This window comes from Periplaneta americana, chromosome 5, assembly GCF_040183065.1.
Source record: "Periplaneta americana isolate PAMFEO1 chromosome 5, P.americana_PAMFEO1_priV1, whole genome shotgun sequence".
NCBI classification, from domain to species: Eukaryota; Metazoa; Arthropoda; class Insecta; order Blattodea; family Blattidae; genus Periplaneta; species Periplaneta americana.
Genome location: NC_091121.1, coordinates 193,969,155 through 193,986,279, shown reverse-complemented (window position 1 = coordinate 193,986,279; position 17,125 = coordinate 193,969,155). Strand labels below are relative to the sequence as shown.

At 36.8% G+C, this 17,125-nt stretch overlaps 1 protein-coding gene across 3 annotated transcripts in view; it reads left to right on the top strand.

The window, feature by feature from the left end:
• Nucleotides 1–17,125, top strand: part of LOC138700392 (zinc finger protein OZF-like) — a 108,660-nt gene that overhangs the window by 86,321 nt on the left and 5,214 nt on the right. For all 3 annotated transcript variants that reach the window (XM_069827003.1, XM_069827001.1, XM_069827002.1), the window contains 2 exons: nucleotides 10,631–10,829; nucleotides 17,007–17,068. In XM_069827003.1, coding sequence (XP_069683104.1) covers nucleotides 10,631–10,829; nucleotides 17,007–17,068 — 261 coding nt within the window. The remainder of the gene's footprint in view (nucleotides 1–10,630; nucleotides 10,830–17,006; nucleotides 17,069–17,125) is intronic.

The window sequence follows — 17,125 nt, the reverse complement described above, 5'->3', positions numbered from 1 at the left end:
TACTTAAAGCGTCGTAAAATAACCTACTAAAATAAATAAATCATTCATTGAGACATAGCCATTTTTCACCTACGATCTCTTACAGAAAACAACAAAGATAATGTGTATGGCAATAAATAGTTCAATTATTTCAACATATATTGACGTCATCCTTCCTCTGGAGTTACTGAAATTACTACATACTAAAGGAATGCCGCATAAGCACTGATGCCGTGCTTGCATTATTATAATTGAGAGGAAATTAATAAATTAATTACTTGACGTCACTGCTTCCTCATCTCTGTCCCTTCCTCATTAATCCCTTCCTAGGAAATCGTTCTTAAGAATACGTAATGCTTTGTATTATTGTGTTAATTGCATATATAACATAAAAGATGTAAATTATGGGTGGGTTTAAGGTGAGCTTTCAAAACACAGGCTAGTAATAATCAACTCATAAATACAGCGACGCCGAGAGACGAGTAATGCCTGTGAACGGTTTCATAATTATCTTGGAACGTGACAGGTCCAGTTGTTAATTAATGTGAGGTTCCTCGACCCAATACTATCACGCCAGGTTTCAACTATTTTAGTCGTCCTTCTCCCGTCCTTTTTATTACAAGAGCAGGCCTATGCGCCGTACTGTCAGTCGACACGAGAATTTTATTTTATTTGTATTTAAATATGCAGAATAAAATATACCTCTTAAAGATGTTCTCTGTTCACAATATTGTTACTTGGAAGCTAACAGTTTATGTAAAGAAATCCTTTGTGTGCCAGAGTTTGTCGTGAATAAATAATTCGTTTATACTGTATATTATCCGCAAATCCATACACAACGGTGGCGAGTGCCTTCATTTTGCGACCTACATAATGCTACTACATTAGCACAATCGATTGAGAGAGTTTGTAAAGTTCGAATCGATTTAAAATTCTCTGTTTATAATATTTCGCAACAATTTCGCAATTTCGGAAAATCGACGTGAGCGTGATTCTTGATACGTATTTCCAGAAATGTCGCACACAGCGTGTAATTTTGAATATAAATTTCAGACAATATTTGGCGCACATGAATGTACAACGGATTGAATTTCATTAATGGTGACTATCAATTTATTTCCTTTGCTTCTGTATATTCCAACACCCATTCTTCTTACAGAGAATTTCATTAATGTACTAGCCGTACCCGTGCGCTCCGCTGCACCCGTTAGAAATAAATATAAAGTAATTACATAATTAAAATAGGACATTTGATCCAGGGAACATTCGTGTTTGATAGAAGGATAAATCGTTTAATATGTTACTTAATTTAAATTGCATCCAAATAATTAAAATGCGATCATTTTGGTCCAGAGACACTCATTTGGTGCAATGACAATTCCTTTAACATGTTTCTTAATTGTTATTACATGCAACCATAGTTTAATGAAGATTGACATCATTTAGATTTAATGTGTATATTTTATTTTACTTGTTATAGGTTTCCATTGAATTATGGTAATAACTTAATTTTAACCCCTGTTTTCTACGTATTCAGTAAATGGCACTTGGCCCACTATGGTTGTGAACCCTACAAATAACTTAAATTATATTACGTATTATATTATATTATATTATATTATATTATATTATATTATATTATATTATATCAGAAGTTACTGTAATAACATTATAGCATTATGTCCATCTAGAGAAACTACACTTTCCAACGGTGAAATAATAATTAATTATACAAATCGGTTAATTTAGCTTCCGATATTACTTCATACAAACACAGAAACGTTCTCTGTAGGCTATCTTTCATAGCTTTCGATTGTTGCTGTTCAAGATCCCTTATAGACGAAGTCATTTGTTTTTTAATTCATTACACAGTCCTAGATGGCAGTTATTTTAATTTTAAAACTCATTTATCTCATTAAATATCAGTCCTATCAAAATTTTTCAAGGAATAAAACTTATCGGAAATTATTTTTAAAGAAACTTTTGTTATGTAACATTTTTCATAAAAATCATAAGCGAGATATTTCGATTTACTTAATTCAGGCCCCCTTATAACCCCCTTTTAAATAATGTATTTTTAATGCCATATAGCCTAAAATCTAAGTTACAACGAACTTAATTTATATTCCAATTTTCATCGAAATCCGTTCAGCCATTATCGCGTGAAAAGGTAACAAACATACAGACAGACATACAAACAAAAATTTCAAAAAAGCGATTTTCGGTTTCAGGGTGGTTAGTTATATATGTTGGGACCAATTATTTTTGGAAAATCGAAAATTACCAGAAAAATTTCAGCTACAGATTTATTATTAGCAGGGAAAGGATTTATATGTAAATACATATTTACTTATAAAGCTAATATAATTTATATTTTGCATTATCTTTATGTTTCACAATGTGTAGGGTTGAAAAATCCTACTTTTATTTTCCATATTTTTCCATATTTTAGAGTTTAGTACATATTTTCGTTAATTTCCATATATTTTCCATATTTCATATAAAACAGTCCATATTATATTAGGTTTAACAATAAAACAAAACAAAATTCCATTAACTTTTAAAAATACATTTCAACAATAGAGATTTAAACACATGTTCAGTAATCCCTTTTACATCAGAGTTATTTGAAAATTAGCAGTCCTATCAACAATGGGAAAGTAAGTTACAAAACTGTATTAATTTAATTTAAAATTTTTAACAGACTTCAGTTGTGCAGCTCAACAGTTAAATGCCAGTCAGAGTACACATAGGTTCAGTTTTGTAAATCATACTATAAAGACGGTAAATATGCCAAAAGTACGTCATTCAGTCAATTTAAAATCAAAACTAACAAGTTACATTTCAGAATTTAAAGAAGATGGTTTATCAACTGACAATAAAATATTATTTTGTAATTTGTGTCAGTGTGCAGTATCATCTACACAAAAGTTCCTGGTGCAACAACACATTACAACTAGTAAACATCAGGCCAACAAACAACTAAATTCCAAGCAGAGACAATTGTTTTTAACACAACCAACAACATCGAATGTAAGATCTGAGTTTAACATCGACCTGTGCCGTTCTCTCATCTCTGCTGATATTCCTCTCTACAAACTAAAGAATAAGGTCTTCAGGGAATTCCTTGAAAAATATACTCAACATACAATCCCGGATGAGTCAACACTTAGGAAGACGTATGCTCCATCCATCTACGATGAGACAATACAGAAGATAAGAGATGAAATTAAAGATAGTTCAATTTGGGTTTCCATTGATGAGACTCCCGACAAAGAAGGTAGACTTGTTGGTAATGTAGTTATCGGTTTGTTAAGTGAACAATATTCTGAACGAATTCTTTTACATTGTGATGTTCTAGAAAAGTGCAATAACAAAACTATAGTTAAACTGTTCAACGAAGCTATGGGTATCCTGTGGCCAAAGGGTATTATGTACGATAATGTGTTATTCTTTATTAGCGATGCTGCCCCTTATATGGTCAAAGCTGGACAAGCATTATCTGTTGTATATCCTAAATTGACTCATTTTACTTGTGTGGCGCATGCATTTCATCGTGTGGCAGAAGTGGTCAGAGACAATTTCCCTAAAGTAGATTTGTTGATTTCATCAGTGAAAAAAGTATTTCTCAAAGCTCCCAGTAGAGTTAACGTGTTGAAAGAAATGTACCCTGAAATTCCATTGCCACCAAAGCCAATTTTAACTAGATGGGGTACATGGCTAGAAGCAGTTGAATATTATGCCGAACATATAGACTCTATTAACAATGTTCTCCTTGCATTGGACTCTGAAGATGCAGTCTCAATTGATACTGCGAAAACAGTTACCTGTGACATAAGTGTGAAGAATGACTTAGCTCACATTCAGCATACATTTTCATGCATCATAAAAACGCTCAAAAGTCTCCAAAATAGGCACCTTTCACTATCTGAAAGTTTTGAAATTATAAATAGTACTGTGGAACAACTGAATCGTGGTAGAGGTAAAGTTGCAGATGCAGTAAGAGCTAAGGTGGACACTGTACTTTCAAAAAACCCTGGATATGAAGAACTACAAAAGGTTGTTGCTGTGATGAGTGGTGAATCAACAGTGAAGATTAACTTGGACTTATCCCCAGCAGACATTGTGAAATTGAATTATGTACCAGTTACTTCTTGTGACGTCGAACGCTCTTTTAGTCAGTATAAATCTATCCTCAGAGACAATAGAAGAAGATTCACTTTTCAGCACTTGAAAGAAATGTTTGTAACCTATTGTTATGGTAACAGACAATAAAAATTGTGTTTTGTTGAAACTACATTGGAAGATAAGGTACGTCCATTATATTTTTTGTTTAGTTTGATTAAAATGTACCAATATTTAACGTACATAGTCATTTTTTTATAATTTTAAGTCCATATTTAATTCCATATTTTGGTAAAAATCCATATTTAATTCCATATTTTGGTAAAAATAACTACATATATATTTACATATTTCATATATTTTTAGTCCATATAAATCCGTTCCCTGATTATTAGTATAGAAGATGTATGTATTGCGAGTAATTTTACGGCTGTCGCCGTGTCCCGCTTCATGACATAAAACAGCGAATCCTGGAGACCTGCCAGTCCCTTGACCACGCCGAAGTGTTAGGAGTCACTGACAGTGTTAGAAGAAGAGTAGGGGTATGTGCTGCTCAGAACGGCAGACAGTTTGAACATTTATAAAAATTAATGGAATTGTCCAGTCTTTCAGTAACATGTCAACATTAATTATTGTCTTGTTTATATTTTTGTTTTAACATTTCTCAATATTGATAGCATTATTTCTTGTACGTTTTCTCATTGAAAGAGTAGGAATTGGTAAAAACATTTCCTATGAAAGTTGTTTGTTTTGAAGAGCTCTATCAAATGGTACCTTATTTGACCCATACAACCATTTGAAATTTTAAAGTGATACGCCACTGACCCTACTTCCTGTTAGAGCTGATTGATGAAATCAAGCTCAAGTGGAAGTTGACATGTGGTTTAGTAATAAATATTTTTTCTCGGAAATTTTAATGCATTAGTTTCCGAAATAAATTACTGTTACAGGTGGTCTGAATCACCCTGTATCGCTCCGACGTGTTACCGCTTACGAATGGGTGTGGCAGTGTAATCAACCGCAAGTCCCCTGAAGCTGTGCGGTCTCGGATTACTTCAGCTTTGGTGGGCGAGGTCGGAGTTAGCCTGGTAGACCGGCGGTTGTGATCAGTGTAGAGTGGGGAGCCACGGGCGGTTATTCCCGTGGTAGGGGCATAAAATTGCGTCTCGCCTCTGATGCAAGACTTGCAGTTAGGTAACTAATGACCATTTTGAAGGGTAACTTGCGTCAGGTGGGTTGCTTCGGATCGGGCTGTGGGGGATTTCCACAGCCGGTACAGACCGCGAAGAAATTTTTAGGTGTATGTTTCTTACACCCCCCAGGTGACAAGCTGACGCCGACGGTTCCGTAGGGAGAGGGGGCAAATCAATATGTCCTCGCGCTCCTTTTCTCCCCCACAGAAACAACAAAAGTTGGAAAAAGACGGTACAGCTGGTGGTAAGATGACGAACACTGCAATGGAATTGGTCCCTGAGAAAGTAACAGTTAAAGTGCCGCCTCCAAAGTTTATCAGTATCACATTGTATGGAACTGAAAAGACTCTGAAGAACAGCAGTCCAGTTTACGTGAGACGCGCGCTCGACGGACTCGTAGGCAAGGTCAGAAATGCAACTCGACTCCGCAACGGCAGGCTCCTCGTTGAGGCTGCATCTGCTAAACAGAGTGAGACGATCTTGAAAGCCAAGTTGCTAGGTCCATAGTCCAGCAGAGTTGGGCAACACTGCTCGCAGAACACCACGTGAGGAGTTGTGCGTACGGATTCTCTAGACGGCATGTGCGATGAAAGGTCCAACTAGGACTGGCGGAGCAGTCCGTGTGCAAGGCTTGCCGTTTGCTGCAGAGCGGGACGGACGGACTGAACCCCTGAGCACACGTCTCTCTTGCCAGAATACATCCTTGTCGGGTACGAGCGTGTCCCTGTGCGTGCGTATGTGCCGAACCCAATGCGGTGCTTTAGGTGCCTACGGTTCGGACATACGCAAAAACGTTGCACTAACAATATCATAACAAACCTCCTACATCTATATTAAGTATTAAATTACATAATTCTGATTGTTGCCTTATACAGTGTAAATGTCCGATTATTAAAGAGTGCTCTGAAGTTATTTATTTAGGCATAATTTTAGACAATCATTTAAAGTGGAACCAACACATTAATTACCTTTGTAATAAATTACGTAAAATAATACTGTATATTGTTTTGTTTTATTGAGGAATTACTTGTCAATAAGTTTATTACGTACAATATATTTAACTTTATTTCAATCGGTAATTACGTATGGAATTATAGGAAGGGGTAGCTCATTTAAATCCAATTTTAATCCACTTTATTTATTACAGAAGAAAATAATTAAAATATATCTTCATAAACCTATTGATTTTCCATCTCAAAATTTGTTTCTAGACTTTAATGTACTTAACGTAAGACAAATTTATTATATTGTATTAATAAAATTCATACATAAAAATAGAAATAATTTTGAATTGTATTCTCATAGTTATGAAACAAAAGGTATGAATTCTTTAAGATTGAAAATATTACATTTCTGCAGGCGCTGCAGTTTCACTATTTTCGTGTAGCATTCTTATTAATGTTGTTAAATAATAGTATATGAATTGTTTTAAATTAATTCATTCATGCACTTCTTATGCTGCATCTGATGATTTCAGCATGACCGACGAAAACCTTAATACAGTATTAAATTATGTAATATAAGGACTTGCACCTTACTCTTATAGAAGTAAAGTCATTGACTGAAAATAAATCTTTGTATTGTGTATCATAGACTTTTCTGAAAAATTATTCAAAATGAATTGCAAAAAAAAGATATATATTGTAGAGGAATTTATGTCTTTAGAGTTTGCATGAAAGTACTAATATGTAATTGTGAAGGCATATAGGTCGTTATTGCTATTATGATCATTTCTATTATTATTATTATTATTATTATTATTATTATTATTAGTATTGTTTTTGTACTATTTTAGTTGCAATTCTTGTTAAATAGTGTCAGCAGATGTCCTACAATAACAATATTACAAATTCATAAATATGCCTATAATATAATCAGGAACTAGATTAAGACCTGGAAATAATATTGACGAAGCCATGATTTGTAAAAATCTTTCTGGCGAATAAATTGCTGCTGCCGCCACTGCTGCTGCTGCTGGGCAGATGTGTTGAAAAGATTTTATTATATTAATATATTGCTTTATGTAACGTGTAATGTAAAACCTAACATCTCTTTAATTAATTTAAATTCTATAATTAGCATTTTCTTTATACGAAAAATATTTCAGTTATCATTTGTTGAAGTTCTTTACATGTGATACTTTTAATCCAGTATTAAAATTAAAAAGAGCTGTGGAATGGTATGCATTGGGGACTGCATGAAGCCCAACTGTTAAGAACTTACCAACCGGCATTTTCAAAATTCAGAGAATCTGTAAAATTGCCGGCAAGAAATGAGGCAGCAGCCACTGCACTGCTTGTTTCACCCGCATTCGTTTTCGTTATTGTGCCAATTTGAAAATGGAATTAGCGACACAATGAACAACGCGACAGATGTCAGGCCAAAAGGTAGTATGTTCGAGTCTGGTCGTGGTGTTTGTTTAATCCCAATACCTTTTATTTTATTGGTGAGATATGTGAATTTTTTTTCTAAACCACCGTAATACGTATTGCAGTATTTATTTATTATGCTTTCGGCAAGAGTACACTATGTAGTACCTTCTAGCCAAGTCAATCATATTGTACTCCTATGGAGCTGAGTTAGGTATTTGTTAGAATTGGGCTGGCATATGGTTGCAAATGTGATGAGTGCATGACCCTTTTGTGTTCTGCATTAATATTTTCATGCATTTTGTTCCATTTTATGTTAAAGTTGTATGAAATTCGTTGTAGGTACTGTTTAATGGTTAAGTACAATAATTAAAAATTCAGAAGAAGTGTTTGATTTTTTGTAGAAAAATACTGTACTGTACTTAAGACGGAAGTCGTTACTTTGAACAATTCCTGTAACTTGTTTTCCAACTGATAGTGAGTAGTGAAAGAACAGAAATTTATCATCCTTTATTGCAGTATACAGCGTACTGTACTGAACAGTAATTCCTGAATATTGTTTAACTCCTTCTCTAGAAGACGAAAATGGACATTTCTTTCTTTTCTCACTTATCCATTTTGTTAAGCTATTCTCTATTAAACAGAATATTGGTAAATACAGTGAAACTTCCCAATAGCGGACACCGCCGGGGAAAAATTAAATGTCCGTTATTGAGAAGTGTCTGCTATTTAGAAAATCATTAGTATGTATACAGTACATAAAAATTTCTCATACATATTCAACACTATATTTTACAGTACAGTACAGTAGACAGTGAGATTGTTTACAGTATTCATCCAGAGAGAAATCGTACCAGTAAATGTTTTGTAAATGAAATATCAGTCACTGTACCACTTCACCTTACACAAAGAAATCTAGAATTGTTAACTTCAAAATAACATCCTTGTTCTTCAAAATTTCACTAACCTGACTGAGTTTTTCCCACATTAAACTTTGTGGCCAGCTCACGAACACTTAATTTCTCCTTCTCACTATGCTTTACAATATCCACTTTCTCTTTTAGTGACAAACGTTTACGTTTTTGTGACATTTTTAATGTGACTGTACTTCCGAACACTCAACTTGACAAACCGAGAAAGTACGGACTGCTCACGTACAGTATCACAACACTAACTGTGCTGCTTACCTTCAATAAAGTACAAGAACGTTCAAATGCACGATAATGATTGTTGCAAAGAATTCCGTTAGGTTCCGTTTAATTTACAACCGTCTTTTTCTTTTTTTCTTTCACGCTGTCCGTTATTTGGAAGTTTTAATTGTTGTTGGGAGATACCTTTCAGTGTCCGCGTCCGTTATTGAGAATTTCCGCTATTTGGAAGAATTTTATCATAAGGGCCAATGTTATTTTGCAGGGGAATTTTAAATTGTCCGGTATTGAGAGGAGTCCGCTATTGGGAAGTGTCCGTTAAGGGAAGTTTCACTGTATGTTCACTACAAGTTAATTGATAAACGTACTGCGACTTGTCCAGAGTAGTGGATATGCATTTCTCAAACTACATTCTTTCTTCACCTTCTAAACAATTATTGTCATTATTACGTACTGTACATAAATCAAGACGTTTGAGATGAGCAGTTCGTGTAACATATATGAATGAATCCAAAAATGTGTACCGTGTAGAGTGTTAGTTGGGAGACCTGAGGGAAAAAGACCTTTGGAGAGGCCGAGACGTAGATGCGAGAATAATATTAAAATGGATGGTAGGGACTGGATCAACCTTGCTCAGGATAAGGACCAATAGCAGGCTTGTGTGAGGGCAGCAATGAACCTCCTGATTCTCTAAAAGCCATTTGTAAGTATTACCTACATTTCAAAATAACCAGAGCTGGCTTTTTAAAGTTACAACACTAGTTTAAAGTTGTACATACCTTAAGTTAAAACAAAAGTACCTCATCGTCTTGCAGAGCCATGTATAATGTTGCCGATTGTGCCACGGGGACATAGCGATATTGTATCCAACACATTTCCAAATGAATCGCTATGCCATGCGCAGGTTTAATCAGGTGGCATACTGGCCCAAAAATTACTTCACGCCATTACGTGCAAGTTTGAATCCACAGACCTCTAGTTTCCTATCTCAAAATACTTATCTAAGACCCTTCCACAATCTCTTAAATTTCTTTGGTTGAATTCTGCAACATTCTGTACAATGAAACATGCCGTTGGCTGCGAGTGCCGAAGTATTCCTTTATGCATTTCTGTGTCTGTAAATATTTATTTATTGTTATCATCATAACATCCGAAAACTAATAGCACAAGCCCTTAGAAACAAATCCTTCGAGGTCCATGAAGAGGTGCACTGCGTTGCGTCTGAAGGCGGCGGAATTAGAAGAGCGGACATCGTGGCTCTAGACAAGACTAATAGTAAAGGCTTTATACTGGACCCAACTGTTAGATTTGAGATGAGCCAGACCCAACCATCCGAGGTCAACAAAGAAAAACAACAAATTTATGAGCCTACTATTCCGTATTTTCGAGCAAAATATCAGATGGAAGGCACCTGGGAAGTACATGGTTTAATGATCGGAGCGAGGGGCACCATCCCACGATCAACTGTAAACAGTATCAAAACATTTGGAATCCATGACATAATTCCAAAAATAATTACTTCAACCATTAAAGGGTCTGTGGCGATTCTGAAAAATCATTTATACGGAATATCATAATCCCCCCCTTTCTATTCGTTAGTGTGTGATTGTTACGATATGTGTACAAATTTGTTATTTCTTAAATTTAAGCTCCTAGTTCACATTTAAATTTGGCTCATCTATCTTACTGTAATCATTACTATTCTTATATGTGTGTTATTCTGTGTTTTTGGCAACCCAGGATGCCTGGGCAGACTATTTCTTGGAAATAAATTATATATATCGACTGATAGCTAATATGTATATTTTCGTCTTAGAATTGCAGTTACTCGTGGCGACAGTGTGCCGTCACTGTGTGATGAAGAAGAGCATGTACTGATAAGTGGAGAGCCCAGCAGCTCTGTCTTCTCGGAGGATTCTACCTGCGAAACTTCTAGTATTCAATATCGTAATTGTGACAAATTGTTCACAAGGCAAGTCCATTTGAAGACAGGAACTGGGTGTGCAGTTGCCAAGGTAACAGCAAATTCCTCGTCTTCGAAATGTAAGTTATCGGCTGTAACAAGTCAGAAGCCATTCAGATGCGATGTTTGTGGAAAGTGTTTCTCTCAGTTTGGAAACATAAAAATTCATGCACGACATCATACCGGTGAGAAACCATTCAAGTGCGATGTATGTGGAAAATGTTTCTCTCAGTCTGGATCCTTAATTAGACATACACGTCAGCATACTGGCGAAAAACCATTCAGGTGCGAAGCATGTGGGAAGCGTTTCTCGCAGTCCGGACACTTGCTAAGCCATTCGCGTCAGCATACCGGCGAGACACCGTTCAAGTGTGATGTTTGTGGAAAATATTTCTCTCAATCTGGAAACCTAAAGATGCATATACGACGTCATACTGGCGAAAAACCTTTCAAATGCGATGTATGTGGAATGTGTTTCTCGCAGTCGGGTTCCTTGAGCATTCATGCACGTTTGCATACTGGCGAGAAGCCATTTAAATGCGATGTCTGTGGAAAGTGTTTCTCCAAATCGGAAAATAAGAAAAGGCATGCATTCTTACACACAGGCGAGAAGCCTTTCAAATGCGACGTCTGTGGGAAGTGTTTCTCGCTATCGGCACATCTCAAACGGCATGGACACACTCACCAAGACTAACGTGCAACTCAGTAGTTGAAGGCAAATGAAGTTATGCTTGTGGAAACTTCAAAACATAGTGCTCAATCATGTGATTCAGTATTTTATTGCTGTTGCATATTAGATATCACGTGTAAGGAAACATGGAATGGTTCTAATGGTTGATTAATAATATTTCTTGTATACATACGCCTTTAATAATAGCTAATTAATTTGAAAATCCGTGTATGGAATATGAATCTAATTAAATAATGAATCCACACCTGTGGAGTAATGGGTAGCGCGTCTAGCTATGAAACCAGGTGCCCCGGGTACGATTCCCGGTCGGGACAAGTTACCTGATTGAGGTTTTTCCGAGGTTCTCCCTCAACCCATTATGAGCAAATGCTGGGTAACTTTCGGTGCTGGACCCCAGACTCATTTCACCGGCATTATCACCTTCATCTCATTCAGACGCTAAATAACCTAAGATGTTGATAAAGCGTCGTAAAATAACATACTAAAATACAAATTAAATAATGAAGTGCCCAAATTTTGAAGAACTTGGAACATATTTTTTTTTCATATAAATTCCATACAATATAAAATCATTCAATATTTAGCCAAATAATGATGATGATAATAATAATAATAATTATTATTATTATATGACAATGAAAAAATTCACAATATAATAGTCTAGCCTACCAGTAGAGGTGGGGTGCAGCACGTTGGTGACTAAGGGATGCAATGGTGGCTCGTGCTTTTCTTTTCGAACATTAATCGACTTATCACCACCCAGCCCTTTCGTTCTGTCTTCTTTTTCATCGCTCTCTCTTCACCAGCCACCATTGCATGCTGAATGCCCACCACATCATCACAGTCATTTTCACTTCTCCATCCTCGTTGTTTTGTTTTTGCCACGTCCACCTACATGACTGGATTTGTTAAGACTGCCTGGTGAGGCTACATTTCCTTCCTCTTCTAGATCTTTATATTCATTCTTAGGTTAAGTTTATTAGATTTTTAACTCTCGTCTCACAGCGGGGATCTCTCCTATCTCCGTGGTCCTGTCCCACTTTTTCGAGCGCGACTTCCAAATTGTGCGGCCCAACAGGGCACCCAGCAACGAAGCAATAGTGGACCCTTCATACTGCCCCTATATGCAAGTTTAGGTGCCGAGCTCGGACCAGAGGTCAAGTAAGTTCACGTAGACCCCAATGGGGGCCTGGAGCGATTTAGACGTCCCAGTGACCGACTGTGCTCGCTGGAGCGGATATATCGCTCTGACGTGCTACCGCTGACTAATGGGTGGCGCAGTGTAATCAAGGACAAGTCCCCTGAAGCTGTGCGATCTCTGATTATTTCGGCTTTGGGAGGGTAGGTCGGAGTTAGCCGGGTAGTCTGGCGGTTGTGTTCAGTGTAGAGTGGGGAGCCACGGGCGGTTATTCCCTTGGTAGGGGCATAAAGCTGCAACATGCCTCTGGTGTAAGACTTGCCATTGGGTGTGTTAGGTCCAGTTTGAAGGGTAACTTGCGTGAAGTGGTTTGTGGGGTGGGGTCCTCATAACCAGCACATACCGCGAAGAATTTTTTGGGTGTCTTTTTCTTACGCCACCCTGGTGGCTGGCTGACGCCGACGGTTCCGGAGGGGGGCAGTTCAATATATCCTCGCGCTCTTCTCCCCCCTCCTTCAGAAAAATAGAATAAAAGAAAAGCAATGCGCGCGACTGGTGGTAATATCACGATGATTGCAATGGACTTGGACCCTTAGGAAGTGACAGTTAAAGTGCCTGCTTCAAAGTTTATTAGTATCACCTTGGATGGAACAGAAAATACTGTGAAGAACAGCAGTCCATTTTACGTGAGACGCGCGCTCGACGAACTCGTTGGGAAGGTCAAAAATGCAACTCGACTCCGCAACGGCAGTCTCCTCATCGAGACTATATCTCCAAAACAGAGTGGGACGCTGTTGAAAGCCAAGTTGCTGGGGTCTTCCCTGTTAAAGTCGAGCAGCACTCCTCGCTGAACACCACGTGGGGAGCAGTACACACGGATTCTCTGGACGGCATGTCTGATGAAGAGATCCAACTGGAACTGGCGGACCTGTCCGTGTCCAAGGCTTGCTGTTTATTACGTAAGCGGGACGGACAGACTGTTCCCCTCAGCACTGTCGTTTTGACCTTTGAAAAGCCCGTGCTGCCAGAATACATCCTTGTCGGCTACGAGCGTGTCCCAGTTCGTGCGTATGTGCCGAACCCAATGCGGTGCTTTAGGTGCGAACGGTTCGGACATACGCAAAAACGTTGCACTAACAACATCATCTGTGCAAAGTGCGGCGGTGCTGACCATGGGGATTCCCCGTGTGCTGGAGCCGAGCACTGTGTGAATTGTTCTGGGGACCACGCCGCTAATTCTGAAAATGACTCGAAGTATATGGTAGAGAAGGATATCCAAGAGCTGCGAGTCCGAGCAAATATTATGTTTTTCGAGGCGGGTAAGTGTATTTTAGATCCATATAAAATATGGTGGCAATGAGAAGGAGAATGGTCTGCAGAAGAGGGAAATAAATTACGAAGCTTCAAGAGTAATGCTCGAATTTGGGATTCGTCCACAAAAGCGTCACAACACTATCAAGTTTTACTCATCCTGTTGAGGATTGACCACTCTCATCTGGCCATCTCCTACGTGGAGAGCCTCAGCCGGAGTGTGATATGTGCCGTGTTCCACTTACGGTGGAACATTTTTTATTGCATTGCAGAAAATATGACCGTGTCCGTCGACAACACGCAATTCAGCCGACTCTACATGACACTCTTGGAAATTATTTTAATTCTGAGATGCAGTACAGGACTTGACAGGGTGATTAATTTTTATTGACCTGTTTTGCTTATCCTCCAGACCTTTACATCTGGAGGTTACTTTTATTGTTTTGTATTTGTTTTTTACTTACACTAGACATTTCGGACCTTCTACATCCAATTATTTTATAGAATGTTATAGTTTTGAAATCCGCCAGATAATTTGTTTCTGGTGGTATTTGTTTTATTATTTTATTGTTCCTTTTTAAGCAGTAACTAGGGTCTGAGAACTACTCACTTGTATTTACGAATCATCTTGTTGATAACGCATCTGTAGCATTCAGCTTATTGTATTGTTTTTTATTTATTTATTTTTTTTTTTTAGATAAGGGCGGAAATAGCCATAGTAGCTGACACCCTTTAAACCCCATTAACTAACTAAAAGCTGGAGTGACTTTTGTTCCTATATCTTCTGTTCTCGTAGTTGATTGAATTGAATATGTCGAATTTATTTATGACTGAACTTATTTGCAAACATTTAAACGGGTAATAATTGGCAAGTGCTTGCGATATGTGCCATAAACATTATTTTTTGGTTGTTTCTCTGTTTATGTGATGGCCAACTTGAGTGCTCGGAGTTTCTTCCTACTGAAAGGCGAAGAAATGTCATTTGTTTTAACACATCTCATCATGCAAGAACAATGGTCTATGTTTTAAGAGGAAATGAGCCTATGCAATAATATTGATAGTTAAAAGTCATTAATAAGTTTGTTTTTTTGTCCTTTCATAAACCACAAATATTATAGCAGTATATTCCAGTATAGGGCAGCTAAATTTGTTCAAGATAAAAGAGAAGATGGAAATGATACGATAAAAGAACTTAAATGGGATTTACATTGGAAAACAGAAGTAGAAAACTAGAATAAAATCATTGTATAGAGCACATCTAGGTTAAAAAGCATGGGTAGACATAACGGCTCGGTTAGAGAAGCCAACATACTATGGTAAGAACGATCATGATTTTAAAATCAAATGTAGGAAACAGAAAACGGATGTAGGTAAATTCTTATTTTTAGGCCTAAATAGAACTATAAATGATTGAAATGTTCTACCTGCAGCGGTCTTTGAGGGCTGTCCTTCCTTAAGGAGATTCAAGAATAACTTACAACATTGTGTAAAAAGTGTAAATTAAAATTAAGGTGACATGTATTTATTTCGCTTGACGAGTTACTCCCTTGGTTTGAATTGTAAGTTTAGTTTAAATGTAGTTCTGTTTATAAGTATGCATAAGGGTGTAATTGTTTGTCTTATTTGAACTGTTGTATCAGTGAAGCGAGGTGAGTCAGTGAAGTTATGGTTTTACAGTGTAGTTAATAGTTCTGATCAGTGATAATTTTTAGTTTCAATGAAATGTGTTCTATAGTGTCAGTGAAATGTGTTATATAGTGTCAGTGAAATGTGTTCTAAAGTGTCAGTGAAATGTGTCATAGTGCTAGTGCAGTGAGTGGAATGAGAGTAAAGTGAAAGACTATTATCCATACCAATGTGAAACATATGTAGGTTGTAATGTAAAATTAGGTTCGCTTATTAATTAGGTTATTTTATGTATTGTTAATTGTAATTATTGTGTACAATTGTATTGTGTATTCTTATTGTATTGTGTATATAATTGTATTGTGTATTGTAACTTTGTTGTGTATTGTTTATATTGTTTGTACCACTGTCACCGGGTGCTTGTCCACGTGCAGTGTAAACAAATACACAGATTCTACAACAGTATTACTTGCAGTACCTTAACTATATACCATTCTCATGCTTGAAACTTTCCTCCTGTGGTTGTTGATATAGAAGAAAACAGCAGCCTCCATCTTAAGGAAGAATACAAGTAGCACCTATGCCAAACCAGTTTAATGTCGAGTTGGGTCATTACAACTTTATTATGTTGGTAATATATGACTACATCTCAGTCAGCGATTGCTGTAACTAACATCATATTAGAAAGCAGAATCCACATCAACACACGCTCTTGCATACAGAATAGTACGAGCACTGTGAACAGCGACCTGTCTGTATAGAGACTGTTGTGCTTAGTACCGTCAAATGTGTTTCTGCTCATAATTCTCTCTGACGAAAATTATAGACCAGACCTGAAATGGATCTACATTCATACCATTCTTTTTTTAAGATGGCATATTTTTATCTTTATTTTTATTTTTATGCATCCATTGACTAACATTACAGTTTAATTTACTTATTTAAAATTTAAAAATTATTATTATTATTATTATTATTATTATTATTATTATTATTATTATTATTATTATTATTATGTATCACTGGTGCAAGTCTATCATTGCCCTATGGCTGTTGACCAGCACATTAATATTATAATAAATAAAGATAAAATATATTTGTCAGAATTTGTACAGTAATTACAAATAAATCTGTTAATTCTCCCATATGCTGTTAACGTTAAAATGGTCGGCACAAAATTATAAATTTTGCGAATAGCCTACGCTTATCAAAAATAAAACTTTTTCATAAGGGTGGTTTTTATGCTTCCTTACGTAGTCAGATTATGATACTCGTAATTATAGCCCTTTCGAGATGAGTTGGTGACTGGGTCAGTTGTGCAATAGCAGATAATTCAATTCTTGCGAAACACAAGGACTGAACTGGTTGAGATAGAGATTTCTGGTATAAAATATCCGTGACCTACTTTACGTACTTCTCTCTATATTTCCTACTCTTGTAACGTGAATGTCTTCGGTTTGCAGGAGGGGTTGTGTGACGTGGATACAGTGAAGGAGGAGCCTAAACTGGAAGAGGAGGCTGAGAGGTAAGTGTAGTACCTTTGCGAATCTTCACTGCTCCAGTCAAATAATAATATGTGCAT